Source organism: Oreochromis aureus, linkage group 20 (assembly GCF_013358895.1).
Source record: "Oreochromis aureus strain Israel breed Guangdong linkage group 20, ZZ_aureus, whole genome shotgun sequence".
Taxonomy (NCBI): domain Eukaryota; kingdom Metazoa; phylum Chordata; class Actinopteri; order Cichliformes; family Cichlidae; genus Oreochromis; species Oreochromis aureus.
In genome coordinates, this window is record NC_052961.1 from 8,047,038 (window position 1) to 8,063,925 (window position 16,888).

General features: G+C 39.8%; 2 protein-coding genes across 6 annotated transcripts in view; one reads left to right on the forward strand and one right to left on the reverse strand.

Annotated features, from left to right (window-relative positions):
• nol9 (nucleolar protein 9) lies at positions 1-12,104 on the reverse strand. 2 transcript variants are annotated; one of them, XM_039604084.1, is made up of 13 exons: positions 12,083-12,104; positions 7,382-7,891; positions 7,087-7,294; positions 5,857-5,987; positions 5,598-5,733; positions 4,544-4,640; positions 4,248-4,345; positions 3,500-3,667; positions 3,148-3,400; positions 2,940-3,054; positions 2,582-2,756; positions 1,931-2,064; positions 1-954 (listed from the first exon to the last, which is right to left on the reverse strand). In XM_039604084.1, exons 2-13 carry the CDS (start codon positions 7,844-7,846, stop codon positions 835-837), a joined length of 2,100 nt encoding a protein of 699 aa, XP_039460018.1. In that variant the 5' UTR covers positions 7,847-7,891; positions 12,083-12,104; the 3' UTR covers positions 1-834. The 2 variants fall into 2 exon arrangements, with proteins under 2 accessions (XP_039460018.1, XP_031597778.2); XM_031741918.2 differs by lacking the exon at positions 12,083-12,104 and adding an exon at positions 9,416-9,546.
• The window catches only part of zbtb48 (zinc finger and BTB domain containing 48), an 11,181-nt gene continuing 3,976 nt past the window's right edge, over positions 9,684-16,888 (forward strand). The window contains exons 1-10 of one of the 4 annotated variants that reach the window (XM_031741936.2): positions 9,684-9,930; positions 13,117-13,823; positions 13,950-14,266; positions 14,339-14,444; positions 14,528-14,620; positions 14,707-14,793; positions 14,895-15,049; positions 15,158-15,294; positions 15,595-15,759; positions 15,892-15,980. In XM_031741936.2, coding sequence (XP_031597796.1) covers positions 13,140-13,823; positions 13,950-14,266; positions 14,339-14,444; positions 14,528-14,620; positions 14,707-14,793; positions 14,895-15,049; positions 15,158-15,294; positions 15,595-15,759; positions 15,892-15,980 — 1,833 coding nt within the window. In that variant the 5' untranslated portion in view covers positions 9,684-9,930; positions 13,117-13,139. Of the gene's footprint in view, positions 9,931-11,733; positions 11,792-12,119; positions 12,240-13,116; positions 13,824-13,949; positions 14,267-14,338; positions 14,445-14,527; positions 14,621-14,706; positions 14,794-14,894; positions 15,050-15,157; positions 15,295-15,594; positions 15,760-15,891; positions 15,981-16,888 lie in introns of those variants that run through there. The other 3 variants (XM_031741937.2, XM_039604082.1, XM_039604083.1) reach the window with 3 other exon arrangements.

Sequence of the window (16,888 nt, forward strand, 5' to 3'; positions counted from 1 at the left end):
TAGAAACAAGCTCTTTATTTTCATCCCACATAGGTCAACATAAGGAACTGTAAACAAAACCTCTTGAATGGCCTTAAGTAACAAATGCAAAAGAGGGCAATAAAAATGGAGACACTTCAGTAAAGGCTTTGATTGGTGTACAAACACAACACGGGCATTGTCCTTGTTGGGTTTTCTTTGCAAATTCAACTGAGCTCATGTGAAAGACGTCTTCATAACTGCATCCTGTCCTCTTCTTTATTTTTTTTGTTGGATGGAAGGGAAAACAACACGGAAAGCGCGGGAAGTTGATACTTTATAACAAAACAGCCACCAACATGAAAAGCTACTTGTCTGGATCAGGCAAAAATACTGCACACAGTGATAAATTAAATTGCTATTAAACCGTTTGAACTCTACATGGATATATGATTATGATATTTAAATATCAAAGCAGCTGTAAGAACCACCATTCATGATGCTCTAAATAGCTGGTGAAGGTAAGAACCACATAGTCTGGAAAAGAACCTGCTTCACGTTTATTATCTGGCAGGCATTTAAGATTTGGAATGTCATCTACAAAAAACGAAAAAAGAAGAAAAAGAACCATCAATCAAAAGCTTTGACTATAATGTGTTGTGTTATTTTACTGTCCATGTGAGAGAAAACACCTAAGCGCCTTCACAGCATCAAACAAACATACAGTTTCAGGTTCCAAGATATGGCGAGGGCTCTCAAAAAAGAACTCCAGTAAGGTCAGAGTATGAAGTGTCCCACCTCAACCTCAGTTCTGTACATTCAAAGGCCAGCGCTGACTGATGAAATGTAAAGGGCAAAAAAAATTCTGCAGAAATGTCACTGCATGCCCACTTGACTGGGCCTTGTCATTCCCTTGAAGACTCGCAGCTTTCCTGCTCCAGTGAGATCAAAACTGTACTTTGTAGTAATATAGGGCATCTCCATGTCAATGCCCAGCTGAAATAGAGACAAAGACACTACAGGTCACAATAGAATAGTAATGTCATCTTTAGATATAGTTATACACAACTCCAGATCTGAGAACTTTGGAACTCTGAATGTAAATAAATGTACATAAAAACAGAATGCAACTGATTTTATTCACAACAGATCAAAGAAAAACATATCAAATGTTTAAACTGATACATTTTACTATTTGATGAAAAACTGTTTTTTAAATCTGATTTTTAAATTTAATGGCAGCAACAGATCTCAAAAGAAACTGGGACGGATGAACAAAAGTCTGGAAAAGTAAGTAACACTAAAAAGAAACAGTTGGAGCAAAACTGTAAAGACGTAAAACATCTCATCATCTACATGCCTGTGATAGTCGGGCCCTCAGGGAGCAGTGCATTAAATAAAAAAGAAGACATAATTCTGTCATGGAAATCACTACGTGGGCTTGGATACAGTTCACTGTGCCATCTAGGTTAAAGCTCCATTATGCAAAGAAGAAGCCATATGTGAACGTGATCGAGCAATGTCTCCATCTTCTCTCATTTAAAATGAACTAATGGAGAAGTGGAAAACTGTTCTGTGGTCAGATGAACCAAATTTTGGCTTTTTTGGGGTGAAAACATGAACACCAAGTCCTCAGGTACCACCTGGGTTGTTATCAGTGCTCACTTAAGGAGCCTTCATCTCTAATGCTATAGAGGTGCACTTGTGCCTACAGATAAAACAGCCTGCACATCTGGAAAGGCACCACCAGTGCTGCAAGGTCCATACAGGTTTTAGAGCAACACATGAGCCCTTTCAGATGGTATCGTTTTTAAGGCGGCGGGGCTTGCATGTTCCAACAAGACAATGCTCATTAACTGCATCTATTATACCAAATGGCTTTAAAGTAGAAAAGCCTGAACTGACTTTTCAGCAACTGAAAACATTTTTCATAACATGAATACAAAATGAAAAACATGAAAAAGGATCTGACCTGTGTTGTGAGGATACATGGAGGCATTGAAATTGCTCCTAAGAGGAGACAGTTGACTTTGCGCAGAACTGACGGCTCTACAGGCGTCAGCAGGAAGTACAGACCCCGTGCCATGTCAATAGCTCGGAGGACCCCTGGAAGACAGTATCAAGTAAATATAACGACATATAACGACTCTTTAATTCTCCCCAACTTCAAATTAGTCGGAGTGAATTTAGAACTGTACAAGAATTGTAAAATTGTCAAATGGATTTGGGTGTTCTTATTTATTACATATAATAATGTGTTTCTTTATTCCCGAGCTTAAGAATTGAATCTGGTGCTGAAACTTCAGTTTATGGAATAAAGTCTTCACTGCATAATCTACAAAAAGTTTTTAGCTCTTCACAAATATTTTTATTTCCTTCTTTCCTAGACTTTTTGGACCACCACCCCAATTATATATAATCTTATTTTTCTGACCAGTTACTACAGTTAAAGAAAGAGAGCTTTAATAAACTGAAAAAAAAACCAGTTTATTGTTGCAGTAACAATAACTTGAGCTTTTTTTAAAAAGATATCAGCAACATCCATTTTTAATTTGATAAAAATGTTTCAGTCAATGAGGAAGTAAAGCCAAAGTCAACACAATAACTCAGAAAGGACACTTACCAAATCCCACACATGGGCAGATGGGTGCCTGGGAAAGAAAGACTGGACCTCCCTTGCTTGATACTTTCTCTGCCAGGCAGCAGAGTCCTACTAGACTACCAGTGGTAGCATGAAAGGTGTGCGAGGGCACCACGTCGCAGTGGGTCACACCTAACACAACCGCTGTGTGTGGAACCTGTGGGTTTAGCAAGAAAATTGTTAGGTGGTTGCTTAATAAATACACAAATACATCTTTAAAAACAGTTTGCAGGTTAAGGAGGTTTAAACCAAAACTGGAGCATAGACAGCCATTTCCCATGTCATGAATTCTATTCATATATGTATAGACTGATCAGAGAGTCATGTGCTTCTTGTGTACCTGGTATGGTGTGAGGCTGTGCAGAGGTCTGACTGGTCCAGGGTCCGGAGACTGCAGCTGACTCAGATAGGCCAGGAGAGATAGATCCCTCTGCTCATTGCTACGCTGGTGTTTCCTGTCAAATGCAGCAATATGAGATGTAGCCAAGAGTTTGGAATAATGTTTTTACACCAGTATATTAATAATGGTGGTGCAGTGGTGTACTTACGCTGTTCCTTGACTCCCAACTCCTTGAAACTCTGCTTGTACACCTATGTGACTGTAGATTCTTGGGGGGCTGTGGCTTTCTGTAAACTCATCCAGAGCGGTCTGGGCGGGTGGGTGAGTCTGAAAGCCATTTGCTGTCCTCAGAAAGTCTGGAGTGAGGGCGGGGCACTGAAGGATACCACTGTGACTGAGCTGGACAACATGGGAAACTGGGAAGAAGCGGATCATGTCAACCAGCAGCTGGAATCCAAATCCTGTGAACAGAAACACATTCAGACACATTTTTTATTATTAGTGTATTTAAATTCCCCTACATTGTTTCACTGATGTCACAGAAGGGAGCTCACACTGACCTTTGACCCAGCCCATGGTGTTGATAATAATCGGAGCCTCTCTGGTCTGGGATCTTCTGCACCATAAGGATTTAAGAGATTCCATATATCGATCCAGGTTTGAGTCGCACGATGACTGACCGTAGTAGATCATGTGGTCTGGAGTCTGCTGATGTGTGAAAGGAGGACCTGCAAAGCAGCTCATTGTAAGTCTTTTAATCCACTCTTACTATTCAAGCAGGAGTCAGAAATGAAGGAAACACTATAGAGCCTGGTTCTGCTGGAGGTTTCTTCCTGTTAAAAGGGAGTTTTTCCTTCCCATTGTCGCCAAAGTGCTCGCTCATAGGGGGTCATATGATTGTTGGGTTTTTCTCTGTATGTATTATTGTAGGGTCTACCTTACAATATAAAGCACCTTGAGGCGACTGTTGATTTGGCCATGTATAAATAAAACTGAATCGAATTGAACTATAAAAGGCATAATTCTACACAAAACCCACCATAAAATAACAATTTTGACATTGCACTTTGAATCACACATGATTCTCACATGTTACATAGTAGGTTTAAAAGAAGCTGAAAGGCTAACACTTTTACTCCTAGTATTTCCAATCTTTCCAATCTTTAATCTAAGGTAACCAAGGAAAGGCTCTTCCAACACATTGTTGTTAATAATTTAGCCCCAGTTGTAAAGATGTGAACGCGCTGTTTAATATAGTATTTTAAATAAAAAACAATGTTTTTTGAACATATGAGGATTGAAACATACCTAAAAGGGGTTCTCTGACAGTGAGGAGAGACAGGCAACCAGCAGGGGTGAATTCTGTTTGACCGAGGTCACCTTCCAAATATTCGACACTAGCAGTGCTAAAGGAAAACAAAACATATTGTTATTCTCCACTTTAAATGACCCGCAGAGATGTTTGTAGGCTGTAAAGACCCTTGTGTAAATGTCAACCAAAGCAAACTAAACATTACAATAAAGAGGATAGAGAGAGGACCAGAGCAGGACCAATGACATAGTGAACAGGACATTATAAAAACCGTAGTTAGTGAGAAACTTACTAATTCAGCAAGGTGTTAATGAGCACGCGGATAAATGTTGACTTTCCAACATTCTTGGTCCCGCACACCAGGATAACAGGACAGCCATCTATGTCTCCTGTCAATGAAAAACATGTCAAGTTTTCATGAAAGCAACCAAAGTGAGCATTTTGTTTTGTTATGTATGTTCTTATCACATAAACGTCTGTGGTTCGATTCAGTTACAGAACAATTCTGCAGCACTCCCACTAAGAGTGAAGAGCAAAACTTACACTGACTATTCTGTTTTTCTGCTGATCACTGTTAAACCAACACAATAACTGTGACTGGTAATTCTCAGCAACTGACCAATTTACTGTTAAAGCCCTCAGAGTGTGAAACACTTTCTACTGAAGTCAGTTAAGTTACATTTGGTATCTGTTAAGTTCTTATATGAACCCTTTTAGGAACCCTGATAACTAAACCTCCTTGTTTTGAACTAGTAAATGGACCGTTCTTACAGAGTGCTTTTCTATCCTGAGCACTAAAAGCGCTTTGCACAACTTCACCCAGTCATACACACACTTTCTTCTACACTGTCTCTAAGTGTTTCCTATCAAACATTCACACACATTCATACTCTGATGGATGCATCGGTGAGAAACATGGGGTTAGTATCTTGCCCAAGGATACTTCGTTTGTAGGTGACCCGCTTTACTACCTGAGCTACAGCCACCCCAAAACATGACAGAACAATAATTCATCCAGAATTAAAATTCTTTAGAAGAGCTAACATGATACTTTATGAAATAAATACTCAAACAAAAAATAAAATAAAGCAAAAAGCACAAAAGACGGCCACTTAAGGACCGAACGAGTCTCTAAACCTGTGCCTCTGATGTTTTATTTTACTTAATTTTAATTAATAAACCCAAAGAATTTTAAATGATTATGATACAATGAACTTTATTCAGTACTATTCTCAGTGTGTGTGTGTGTGTGTGTGTGTGTGTAAGGGTTACAAAAAGGGTATAAATTTAGCCTTGTAGCATAAAAGTGACTCATGTATAATTCGGCACTTCTAAAAGTGGGTTACCTTTGCACACACTGACTACTGTGTTAAGAGCATGTCTGTAGCTCTTCGACATTTTCAGCCCTTCAATGTTGCTGTCGAGGGGAATCATACCCAAACCGTTGAGTGGAGTGTCAAGAACAGCTGACATGATTTCAGTCTGCAAACAAGCAGTGAGGAGAAGCTTTTCAGATCATATTTAACAGTAATCTGCATGTAAATTATGTTGAACTTAGTCAGCTTTGGTGACTATAGCCAAGTGTGAACATATCTGCCACCTTACCATGGGGAGGTTGAACAATTCGCTGAGATCTGGAAAGCTGGAAAGAAACCGTGTCATAGCCGTCTCGATGGGTTCCAGCAGGATGATGGATGAATTTGTTGTTATGCTTTTTAACAGCTTCTTTCGTGATGCTGCAAAATGCATATTCATAGCAATTTAAAGTCAGAAAAACACGTTCTAATACTATATATTCAGTATTTTACTGATATAGCTACATCAGTCTCTGTGTTGTATGATACATATACCTTTATTAAAACTTCCTCTCAAAGAAAATAATAGAGAAAAAGATGCTCAAATCAAATCATAATCATCACAGTTTCTGTTTAAAATCATATGTGTACATGTCACAATTGTTACAATTTATTTACAGTGTATTTGCCATGTTTTTGTACACCACTTTGCATTTAATCATTAGTTATTATTAATCTATGGCTCTCTCCCATAGCATGCCTTTTATACGGTCTTCTTCCCCAATTAACCAACCGGCCATGGCAGATGGCTGCCCCTCGCTGAGCCTGATTCTGCCTGTTTCTTCTTCTTAAAAAGGAGTTTTCTTTTCCACTGTCACCAAATGCTTGCTCATACGGAAGGTTGTCTGCTTGTTAAGGATTTCTCTCTTTTATTGTAGGGGGCTTTACCTTGCAATATAAAGGGCCTTGAGGTGACTGTTGTTGTGTTATATATAAAAAAAAGTGATGTTTTATGAATGCAGCCTTGAGTTGTATATTACCAACACTACTAAAAGAAGCTCTGCTATAACATTATAGCTGCACAAACTACAGTTTTACTGTTTTTACACATCTCCATTACTAGTTCGTCTCATATTTATGACTCAAACAATAAGCACTCAAAGAGTAAACATCCTCTTTTAGTGTGAGTGTGCACAGAAACTGAAGCAGAAAGCCTGGGCTAACGGAGAAAGTTAGAAATGCTTCACAGGACACCCTTTAGCTCATTTTCTGTTGTTTACATTTCACTTAAGACTGTCTGCAAACATGCATTGCAGTCCAAAAGGTGGGGTAAAGAAATTATAATCATTATTATATAATTATTAGCCTAAAAAAATCTAGACTTTGCAAAGAGAAATAAGGTCCAGCTACGTAGAATTCACAGTATTTTTGCCTATATGATATGAATTCTAACCAATCAGACTTCCTAGTGCTATATTTTAACTGAAAAACCAATACAAATGCCTAACTTCAAACATAAAAGAAAAAGTGTGCTGCTCACCTTGTGGAAGATACTTTTGGAGGATGTGTGATGCCTCGTTTCTACTTTCCAACGCTCTGATGCTTTCTAATCCTCTAATACTCAGTGGACAATGTGACGCTGGGGAGAAAAGCGAATATGACTGCTGACCCTCTTCGATGGTAAATCCCATAACTTCTACACGACCATAAAGACAGGTCAGAAGGCACTTCCCGCGGAAACACAGCGTCTGCAGGTAAGGCATGATTAGTCACAGAAATGAATTGAAATCGGATTAAACATCTACATGTCCAACTAAAAATCAACTGATGCATACCTGATCCTTCTGCATGACAAGTACTGTGCGGTTCTGTCGATCGTCTCTCTGCGCACAGTGATGCAGAGCCTCTCCCTCCAATCTACCTCTCCGGACATCCTCAGTGTTATCTGAGGTCTCCATACCGTTCCCATGCACTGACTGGGAATACTCCTTCCAGTCCTGTGAGTCATTTGAGTCACTGTCTATGGTAAACTCTGAGCTTCCATTAGCCTGAGCATGTGTCTTCTTAATTCCAGACTCAGAAGAGCCATTCTTGTGGTTAGAGACAGACTTCACTTTATTTTTCAGCCTCTTTACAGATGGTTTTTTCCTTACAGACTCCTGGTGGTCCTTCACCATGCTGATCACCACAGGGCTAGAGTTTACATTAGAGGAACTGACAGGAGGTCTGCACCGTTTTCCCTTCGCATCTTTCCATTTGTGAGATTTATGTTTTACCTCTGCGTGTTTGTTCACTTTCATGATTGTCAGCAGTCATTCAGGTACAAGAAAAATGAAAAGGTGAACCTGCAAAGAAAAAGATGCACTTTTAATGGAAACAAAGCATTTACACTCAAGCTATTATTAGTTTAGTTCTGTGGAACCCATCTAGTTTACTTAAAGAGCAACTTTATTTCATGGCATTTAACTTTTGCACAGATATTTTTATTGTAATAATATGATAGTTATTATAATAATCTTCAGTTATTTTTAATAAGTGTTCATCTATCCTGATGCCTGGGTATTTATGGGTTGAAACTGTTGCAGTCAAGTTCCCTCTATGGTGTTAAACATCAGTTTTAGCTTCCATCACAGGTAGCAGACTGTTTATGCTTAAGCTGACTTGTCTGCTTATATCTTATTGAGTTCAGTTAAATCCACAAAGAGCAGTAAATGTCAGAGCAGCAGTGGCGCAAGTCAGCTGATCACAACACACACACACACACACACACAGAGGAGCTGGTGAGTGAAAGGAGAAGGGTGGCTAAGCTGCCATCCCTGCTGGACAACATCTCCTACCCCATGCAGGAGACTCACAGCACTGACCAGCTCCTTCAGTGGTAGGCTGCGGTTCCCACGTGTGGGACTAATAAAGGTTATCTTATGTTATCTTAAACAAATCTACTGGAGCTCACAACAAGTTTTTACATGTGTTATTCCTAAGGGACGTTTTTCCCCAATGTTGTAGGCGATATTAGGGTTTTGTTTTTGTTTTTTTTAACATTTGATCTAACTTAAGTATTTTTCACCTCTTTGAGTCATTTTATAAGACTGAGTCTTTATAAGACAGTAAGGCTGTTTTTATTATGTTTATTTTTATTTTAAAATGACAAGGCATAGAAATTTACATCAACACTCCATCATTTAAGATTAAGTCATGCAGGCTCAGTTTCATATGCAGGTTCACAGCATTTATACCATAGACCAGATAACCATATTAAACAAACATTGAAGGCCACTTACAAAAACTCAAAAGCCCATGAACACAGCTGCACTACTTCAGGTTACTCTTTGTTTAAGTTATTCTTTTAAAAATTGTGTTTACTGTTTCGGCTGCTGTAACACAGGAACTACTCGACGTTTGTGATGAATACAGTACATCTTCTCTTAGGTTAAATAATCCTGATAATAGTCTTGTTTTAACATATCCGTTAGCCAGAGCTAGCTTTCTTTTCCAGCCACAGCTCAATATAAATGAAAACTAAAGCCAATTATGTCGGTTTTCCACAATTTAATCTCTCAAAATGTGAACAGGGCAATGAATAAAATCACCTTCACGCAGTATGACAACAATGCAACCTCAATTTTAAACTTGGGTTGAATTTATCACGACCAACTTCACCTACCACCGCCTCAACAACTAGCATTAGCTGCTAGCTAAGGTGGTTGCTTCCCGAGAAAACGTTGCTTTAAAACAGATGGCACAAAGCTGTAGTTATAATCCCTGTGCTTTGGTTGCGAACATGCACAGGTAATGTTTATAATTATCTTAAGAGACACTAAAGAGCTGGTCACTTGTTATTGCAACGGTGCTAACAGGCTAATACTTACATGTGTGAGCCGCAAACAGACGCCGAGTCCGGATGGTCAACTATGACTTTACCCGAAGTGTTATTATCTGCTAAAAGAAGCGTCTAACAACTTAATGAACTTTTTTAGTATTTTTTCAATACGTCGATAATATTACAGACAAATGGAGCCACGAGTAAGAATCTGGTTACGTCTCAGATTTTGATTCATGTGATCGTTAATATTTTAATATTGTACGACATAAAACATTCCCGGAGTGCGGTCGCATAAACAGCGTCACATCCTGTTCACTTCGCACTTTTTAGGGGCCTACAAGAAACGAAAACAAGGTGCACGAAGCTAGGCTTTTCTGTTTTATCACTCTGCTCATGTTACGCCCGGATCGTGTGCAGGTTACAGAGAGGCTCGTCGTGTTTACTTAGTTTTTAATCGATAATTCAAACGCGAGCTGAAGCTGTAGCTGTCTGCTGGACAGCGCGCTAAGGGAGCGTCTTTAAAGAGATGTGCTAGGAACTAAACGTGGAAGTGCAAAGTAGGTGAGAGTGTGCAATTATTCACGAATGCTTTTTCGAATATGTACACTGAAAATGCACTAGGGTGTGTTTAGACTTTATTTTAAAGGCAGCTCAATAAATGTTGTAAATATAAGGACACAAATTTAAATGTAAGGATTATTTAATTTGTCCATCTAATATTAAGAGCTATGCTCAGTACATACTTTAAAATGTTTTTTAAGAATATTTTTATACTGTCAAATAATCAGCAGTGTTGGATAGTTTTATTTATTTATTTTTTAAATACCTTTAGTTATTTAACTTAATGAAAATACAAATCCAGCAAGTAAAATCACTGTAAGGAGTATAATCAGGAAAATGTACTTGTAGTATTAAAAATAAAACTAGTGCACACAAATAATTACTGCTATTAGCTATATGATTTTTTTGTAATTGTTTTTTTGTTTTCTCCTAAAATGGATTAAAAAGGTGCAACGTGTTCACCCCAGTTTCCTTAAATCTAACACCAGCAGCTTGCTTTATCTCACAATTCATAAACTAATTGTGTTCTGTCTCTTGTCATATAAGATAAATAAAAGCTGCAAACATCCTCACATCTAAAGAGCTGGAACCAACATATACATTTTGTTATTTTTGCAAGAAACCTTAACAATGAATAGACTTAAAAATCTTTGCATTAAATAATAATACTATCAGTAATGTTTACAAATCTCTAGTAATTATGATTTATAATGATTTCAGGGTTTTTTTCAGTCGGAAAACATCAAAGATACTTTTATTTGATAAGCACAATATTATATTTGTTGCTTCTGCTTTATGTATATGTTTATAATCTCAGCATCTTTGGGATTTTAATCGTTTAAATTGAGCTGATAAAAAAGTTGATAGTATTTGTTTAAGATATAATATAATCGAGCATTTTAAAGTCAGACAGTCGACTGAACACATCCTGCGGTATAGTACATATGTCAGTCTCGTCTTGTAATTCCTCAGTGTGATTGTTGCTTAAAAATACTACTTAAAGCCTTTTTAAATACTGTTTTTAATGTTTTAAAATATTTTATTCATTAGAATTCCTTTTGGTGAGATACCTGCGTTTGTAGCCGGTGTTCTTAGAAACCGTCCTACTTTGGCAAATGGTCCTACCCATATTATAATTTGACGATGACTTGTGACTGGGGCTACGTCCACACGTACCCGGGTATTTTTGAAAACGCAGATTTTTCTATGCGTTTGCACCTTTCGTCCACACGTAAACGGCGTTTTCGGTCACTGAAAACGGAGATTTCTAAAAACGCCTGCCAGGGTGGATATTTTCGAAAACTCCGTTTTTGCATTTACATGTGGACGAGGAAAACAGCGTCAAAGGTGTGCGCCTTTTTTGACGTCACACTGTGCGTCACGTTATTGTTTCGGTGAAATGAATTTCTACAATACTGTTAACTGTACTCTCTGCAGTGTTTAAATGCTTACATATACACACACAGTTACTGTCCCTCCACACATACGACTCTGTTCTGCTTCTATGCCCCATCTTTGTTTACTATTTCCCACCGAGGCTTCTAGACTTCTGATTGGCCAACATTTCTACACGGTTAGGAATATATCGCCACCTGTCGCTTTGGCATGTTCCTAGCAGCGTTTTCCTTCATTTCTGCGTTTACGTGTGGACGGGATTATTTTTTAAAACGAAAACGGAAAATCTCCGTTTTCAAAAATACCCGTGTAGACGTAGCCTAAACCTAACTAACCATAACAAATATTCACAATGGGTTGTGCGCATGCGCAGAAATAACGAGTAGGTAGGGTAGGTAGGATGGTTAGGTAGGATGGAGTCCCAGAATACCCCGGTGTGTTCCTGCGTTGTGTTTGACAATGAAAGGTAAAAAGAAAGACCTCCAAGTAAATAACTTGCCCGCTCCAGCTCCTATAACCAAATATAAACAGTTGGGACGAGAGTTAGCTCAACCCAGTACACTTTCCAAGCTAGCCAGAATTATCTGTTCATGCTAGCATTAACGGTGCCTACACACATATGTGGCACACATGTACTACATATTCATAAGATCTAGTAAAGACAGGGGTGAAGATGACAATAATGAACTAAAAACACAATCAGAAATATCAGGGTGGATACAGATATAATTAGTGTTGGAAAAGAAATTACACCAACCTCTACCACAGTGGAATTGTAGAAAAGGGGAGAGGCCAAACTGGTACCCCAAATTTATAGGTTGCACCAACGAAGAAGAAGAAGAAGAAGAAAAGGATTAGGAGGGGCTCTAACTGATAATGAAGCTAACTACAGGCTTGGAGGTCCTAAAAGTCAGGTATAAAAGGAATGGTGTGGGGTTTTGAACACATTTTGTGTAATTATAACAATATGTAATTTATGACCCGGTTACACATTCAAATGTCTTTTTTTGACCTCACACGCACACTTGATTCTTCAGTCAGTGCAAATACAGTACTGTGCAAGTCTTAGGTTACCTCTCCTTTATATTTTGCTATGAAAACGAGAAAAAGATACTAAGGGTTATTCAATAAGGAAATACAGGCTATAAGGCAAAAACAGAGTTTTTACAGTTCTGTTCTATAACATAGCTCGAACTCTCATAGGTAGCTTTCTTGACATTTCTTAAGTAGTTTTCAGTTTTCAATTACGACACAAAAGAGCCAATAGATACTGAAAAAGGTTCAGATACCCCCGTAACCCACTTAGCTCACATAGTTTGATGTGAATGCCAAAAATCCTAATTACATATGCAGCGACCCCTCTGCTTTGCAATTTAAAAAACAGCTGATTGTTCACTCTGTCAAATGCTTTGGGCGGATCTAAAAAGCACATAAAACTGATGTGTTCTGTCTCTTATATTTGTATATATATTTATGTACAGATCAGTATTACACTTACTCTTAAAACCAACTTGATTATCAGTTGTTGTATGCTTTTGAAATCTGTGTTCAAACACTTTACAAAATACATTTGCCAAGGCAATTGGTCTCTAATTATTAATACTAGAAATCTTCCCAGTTTTATCTTTCATTACTGGCACTAACAGAAATGATAACATGGAATCAGGTAAAATACCATCAGTTCAAAATCCTGTAAAGCACTTTTAGAGTGACATGTGGATTTTTTGACTAGGTGCTCTGCTGATAATTGGTCTAAACCACACGCTTTGTTTGATGTGTCTCATTTACTAGCCATCTACAGTGAAGCAGGAGGGATGTCTGCAGCAGAGAGCAACCATGCACAACGTGTCCTGTCCGCCCTGAACCAGCAGAGGGCAGTGGGCAGGTTTTGTGATGCAGCATTGAATGTGGGAGAAGGGGTAGTGTTCCTTGCTCATCGCAACATCCTCGCCTGCTTCAGTGAACTCCTCCAGCAGTCAAACGTGCCTTCTGCAACAGAGTTCTGCCTGCAGGGATGCCCCAGCGATGGCTTGGAGCTGCTCCTAAACTTTGTCTACACCGGAGAGCTAAAGTTGGATCCTCACAACCTGGACAGAGTCCAGCAGGCAGCAGCCAGCCTGTGCGTACCAGAGGCACTCACACGCTGTCACCAGTTCAAGGAGACCTCTAAGGAGCCTGTGCCTGTCAAGCGTAAAAGAGGTAGACCTAGAAAGTCTGCGTCAGACATCAACCCAGTCAAAGAGAAGAATTTAATTAAAGTCACGAAAGACGAGCCCACCATTGATACTGCTGCAGCCAGTTTTACCACTGCTGCAACTACTGCAGCAACCACCACACGCTCTGGCCGAGTAGTGAAGGGCCCCAGGCGACTAGTGACTATCGATGAGAGCCCTACAACTGAAAACGAGTTGACCCCGCCTCTTCCTGTGGAGAAAGAAGTTGGTGATGCAGTTGTTGAGGAAAACCAAAACTCAGATCAGCTAGCTGGTGAAACTGAGGTAGAATACAATAACATAAGCATGAAAAAATATTTCAACGACGGGGCATTTGTGTGGACAATAATGAGTGTGTTTTTAAAGAGGAATATAGGGGATTTTATTACACCTGTCTCCTGTTGTTTGCAGGTAACGGAGCTGCAGATTAACGACAATGTTATTAGCCAGGTAAGTGGGGGAGTGGAAGCAGAAGACGATAATGATGACGTGGGTATTCCGGAAGAGATTCCCGAAGACACAGATGAGGAGTATGTGCCTGCTGCTGAGCCCGCTTCCTCAACCACATCCCCGTCTACATCGACCGGACAGACATGCAAGGCCCAGAGTCAAACAAACAAAAACAAGAATGGTCAGGCGATGGAGGACGACTCTAAGAAGGCCTCCGTGCAGTGTCCCATCTGCTTCAAAGCCTTCAAGAGCAAATACTACCTCAAGGTTCACAACAGGTACAGGGTGTCACCTTTTTTTTTTCTTTCCAAATGCTGTTAAAGGAGTAAACTAATGTCTCATCTCCACAGGAGGCATACAGGGGAGAAGCCCTTCGGTTGTCTTAAATGTGGAAAACGGTATTACAGGAAGGAGAACCTTTTGATACACGAGATGAGAGACTGTGCTAGTGTGCTGGTGAGTGAAGAAAATCACACTTTCACGCTTTCTCCAACCCTCACTATGAAGAATCCTCAGTGTTTCTACTTTTATAATTCCAGACGTACACCTGCCTCACTTGTTCTGCTACATTTAATGCAAAAGAAGCTCTACGATTGCATACTGTCACCCACACAGGAGAAATGCCCCACAAGGTACAGCACACACCTAACAAAAAGCATAACTGAGTATGTCACAAACCTGAAGTGAATATAAAGAATGTCTTCATCACATTTTGCAGTGTTCAACATGTCCTGAACAGTTTATGTACAAGAAAAACTTGACGGTTCACATGATGAAGGTGCACGGTTACCCCAAACCACATGCAGTAAGTACCTACAGTCAGCAGCGCCTTCAGTATGTAATTTCAAACTCACTTTAACCCAAACTTTTGGGATTCTCGTTTTGATTGTGTTGCTGTATTTCTAGTGTTCCCAGTGTCCCAAAACCTTCTTAACTCGCGCGGAGCTGCGTGTGCACGAAGCCGCCAAACATCGTGGAGAAAAGCCGTTTGTGTGCGAGGAGTGTGGCCATCGGGCATCTAGTAGAAACGGCCTGCAGATGCATATCAAAGCTATCCACAGGTTGGAGAACATGTTTTCTGTGAATTTCCTCCTGATGATGAATGAAAGTGTAAAAGAGTTAAAGTTTTAATGAAAACTATTTTGAGTCTGTTTTGTTCTTGCTCACAGAAATGAGCGCCCTTTTGTCTGTAACTCGTGTGGCCACGCCTTCTCCCAAAAGAACAATCTCAACATGCATCTGCGTATACACAGTGGCGAGAGGCCATACCAGTGTCACCTCTGCGGGAAAACCTTTAGGACACAAGGTAACAGCCATATTCTCTGCACATAAGCACTTTATTCACCTTGCATCCACCCCTGTGGCAAATTTAGAATCAGTAATTTGCCTAAAAGAAGCAAAAGAAAGATCTCATGCATCTCAAACTAAGACCCTACTTGCTCTGAGGTAATGCTGTGCCACCCAAACGTCCCTACATTACTATCGATGGGGTCCGGTGTGCTTTGTGCTTCTAAGAGCAATTGCTTAGCCATTTTGCTGCCTTTGCAAACTTTTACTTTAACTGCAAATATTGTGATTTGTATTGATCTCTGTATTTCACTGCCAGCCAGTCTGGATAAACACCACCGGACTCACACCGGCGAGCGGCCCTTTGGCTGTGATGTCTGTGAGCAACGCTTCACAGAGAAAGGCGCTCTTCTCCGACACAAGGCCAGCAAGCACGAGGAAGGCCGCCCCCACTGCTGTCACATCTGCAGTAAAACTTTCAAAGGTCAGATGCTGATTCTACAATAAATTTGTTGTTACTCATGACCTGTGCCCTAATGAATGAAGTGCTGCTAATGAAAGAATCACTGCTGAAGTGATTTCTTTTTTATTTTCTGGTCGTTCTTTTCTCCTTCAGCGAGGGAGCAGCTGCGTGTCCACCTGCGTCGTCATAAAGGCATGAGGAAGTTTGAGTGCGTAGACTGCGGCTACAAGTTCACTCGACAGGTTGGTTCCAACACAGTTTCTTCATCTTCAGCAAGCTCCTTTTGCAGAGCCCTAATCTAACCTACCACAGGATTTATTATACACCTGAGTGTTTTAGTTTTAACCCTAATTTAATTTCAGGAAATGTGACTGAATCATAGTGGGAAGACAAAGAGATTAATAATTTTGATGGAGGTGGTTTTATTGTAGGATGTCTCCCATGCTAATTTTCCAAAAGCTTTGATTACCATTCATCACCATTCTGCTATCTCCATCTTAGAAGGCGAGTGGCACATGCATTAGGCCAGCGGTCCCCAACCCTTTTTGCGCCACGGACCGGTTTATGCCCGACAATATTTTCACGGACCGGCAATAAGGTGTCGCGGATAAATACAACAAAATAAAACTAGTGCCGGTACCGAAAAAAAGAAGATTTATTCATAACACACGTGAAAAGACCCAGGAAAACCGAGTTAACGATAAAAACGATAACAGAATAACGCTGAAAACCGATAAAAACCCTGAAAACCATACATTTCACACCTGAGCCTCAACTCTCGCGGCCCGGTACCAAACGACTCACGGACCGGTACCGGTCCGAGGCCCGGGGGTTGGGGACCGCTGCATTAGGCCACTCGGGCTACTGTGGATAGGGAGTGAGTGGACACAAATGTCAATTTTCAGGGGCCTGCTTATGTGAATGTGCCTGAGTGAATTTATTGTGTCCTAATTCAGACTGTTTGCTTTGTGATGTGATATTGGTCTATAACTGCTATTTCATACAAAAAAATATTTTTTTAGAAAAGAAATAAAAAAGGTAAAAGCAAGTTTTACAAAGTGCAAAGCAAAGTTCTTTGGTCATAAATATGAAAACTGGTAAAAATTTATAACTGAAGCTTTTGTATAACGAAAAAAATAATCCATCTCTT

Excerpts from the sequence above, each read along its gene's own strand:
- nol9 (XM_039604084.1), bottom strand. The coding sequence starts at position 7,846 with ATGAAAGTGAACAAACACGCAGAGGTAAAACATAAATCTCACAAATGG. Across the intron at positions 3,668-4,247 it reads TGTCAGAGAACCCCTTTTAG|GTCCTCCTTTCACACATCAG; the intron begins GTATGTTTCAAT and ends GCTGCTTTGCAG. Across the intron at positions 3,055-3,147 it reads GTTGGGAGTCAAGGAACAGC|GAAACACCAGCGTAGCAATG; the intron begins GTAAGTACACCA and ends TGCATTTGACAG.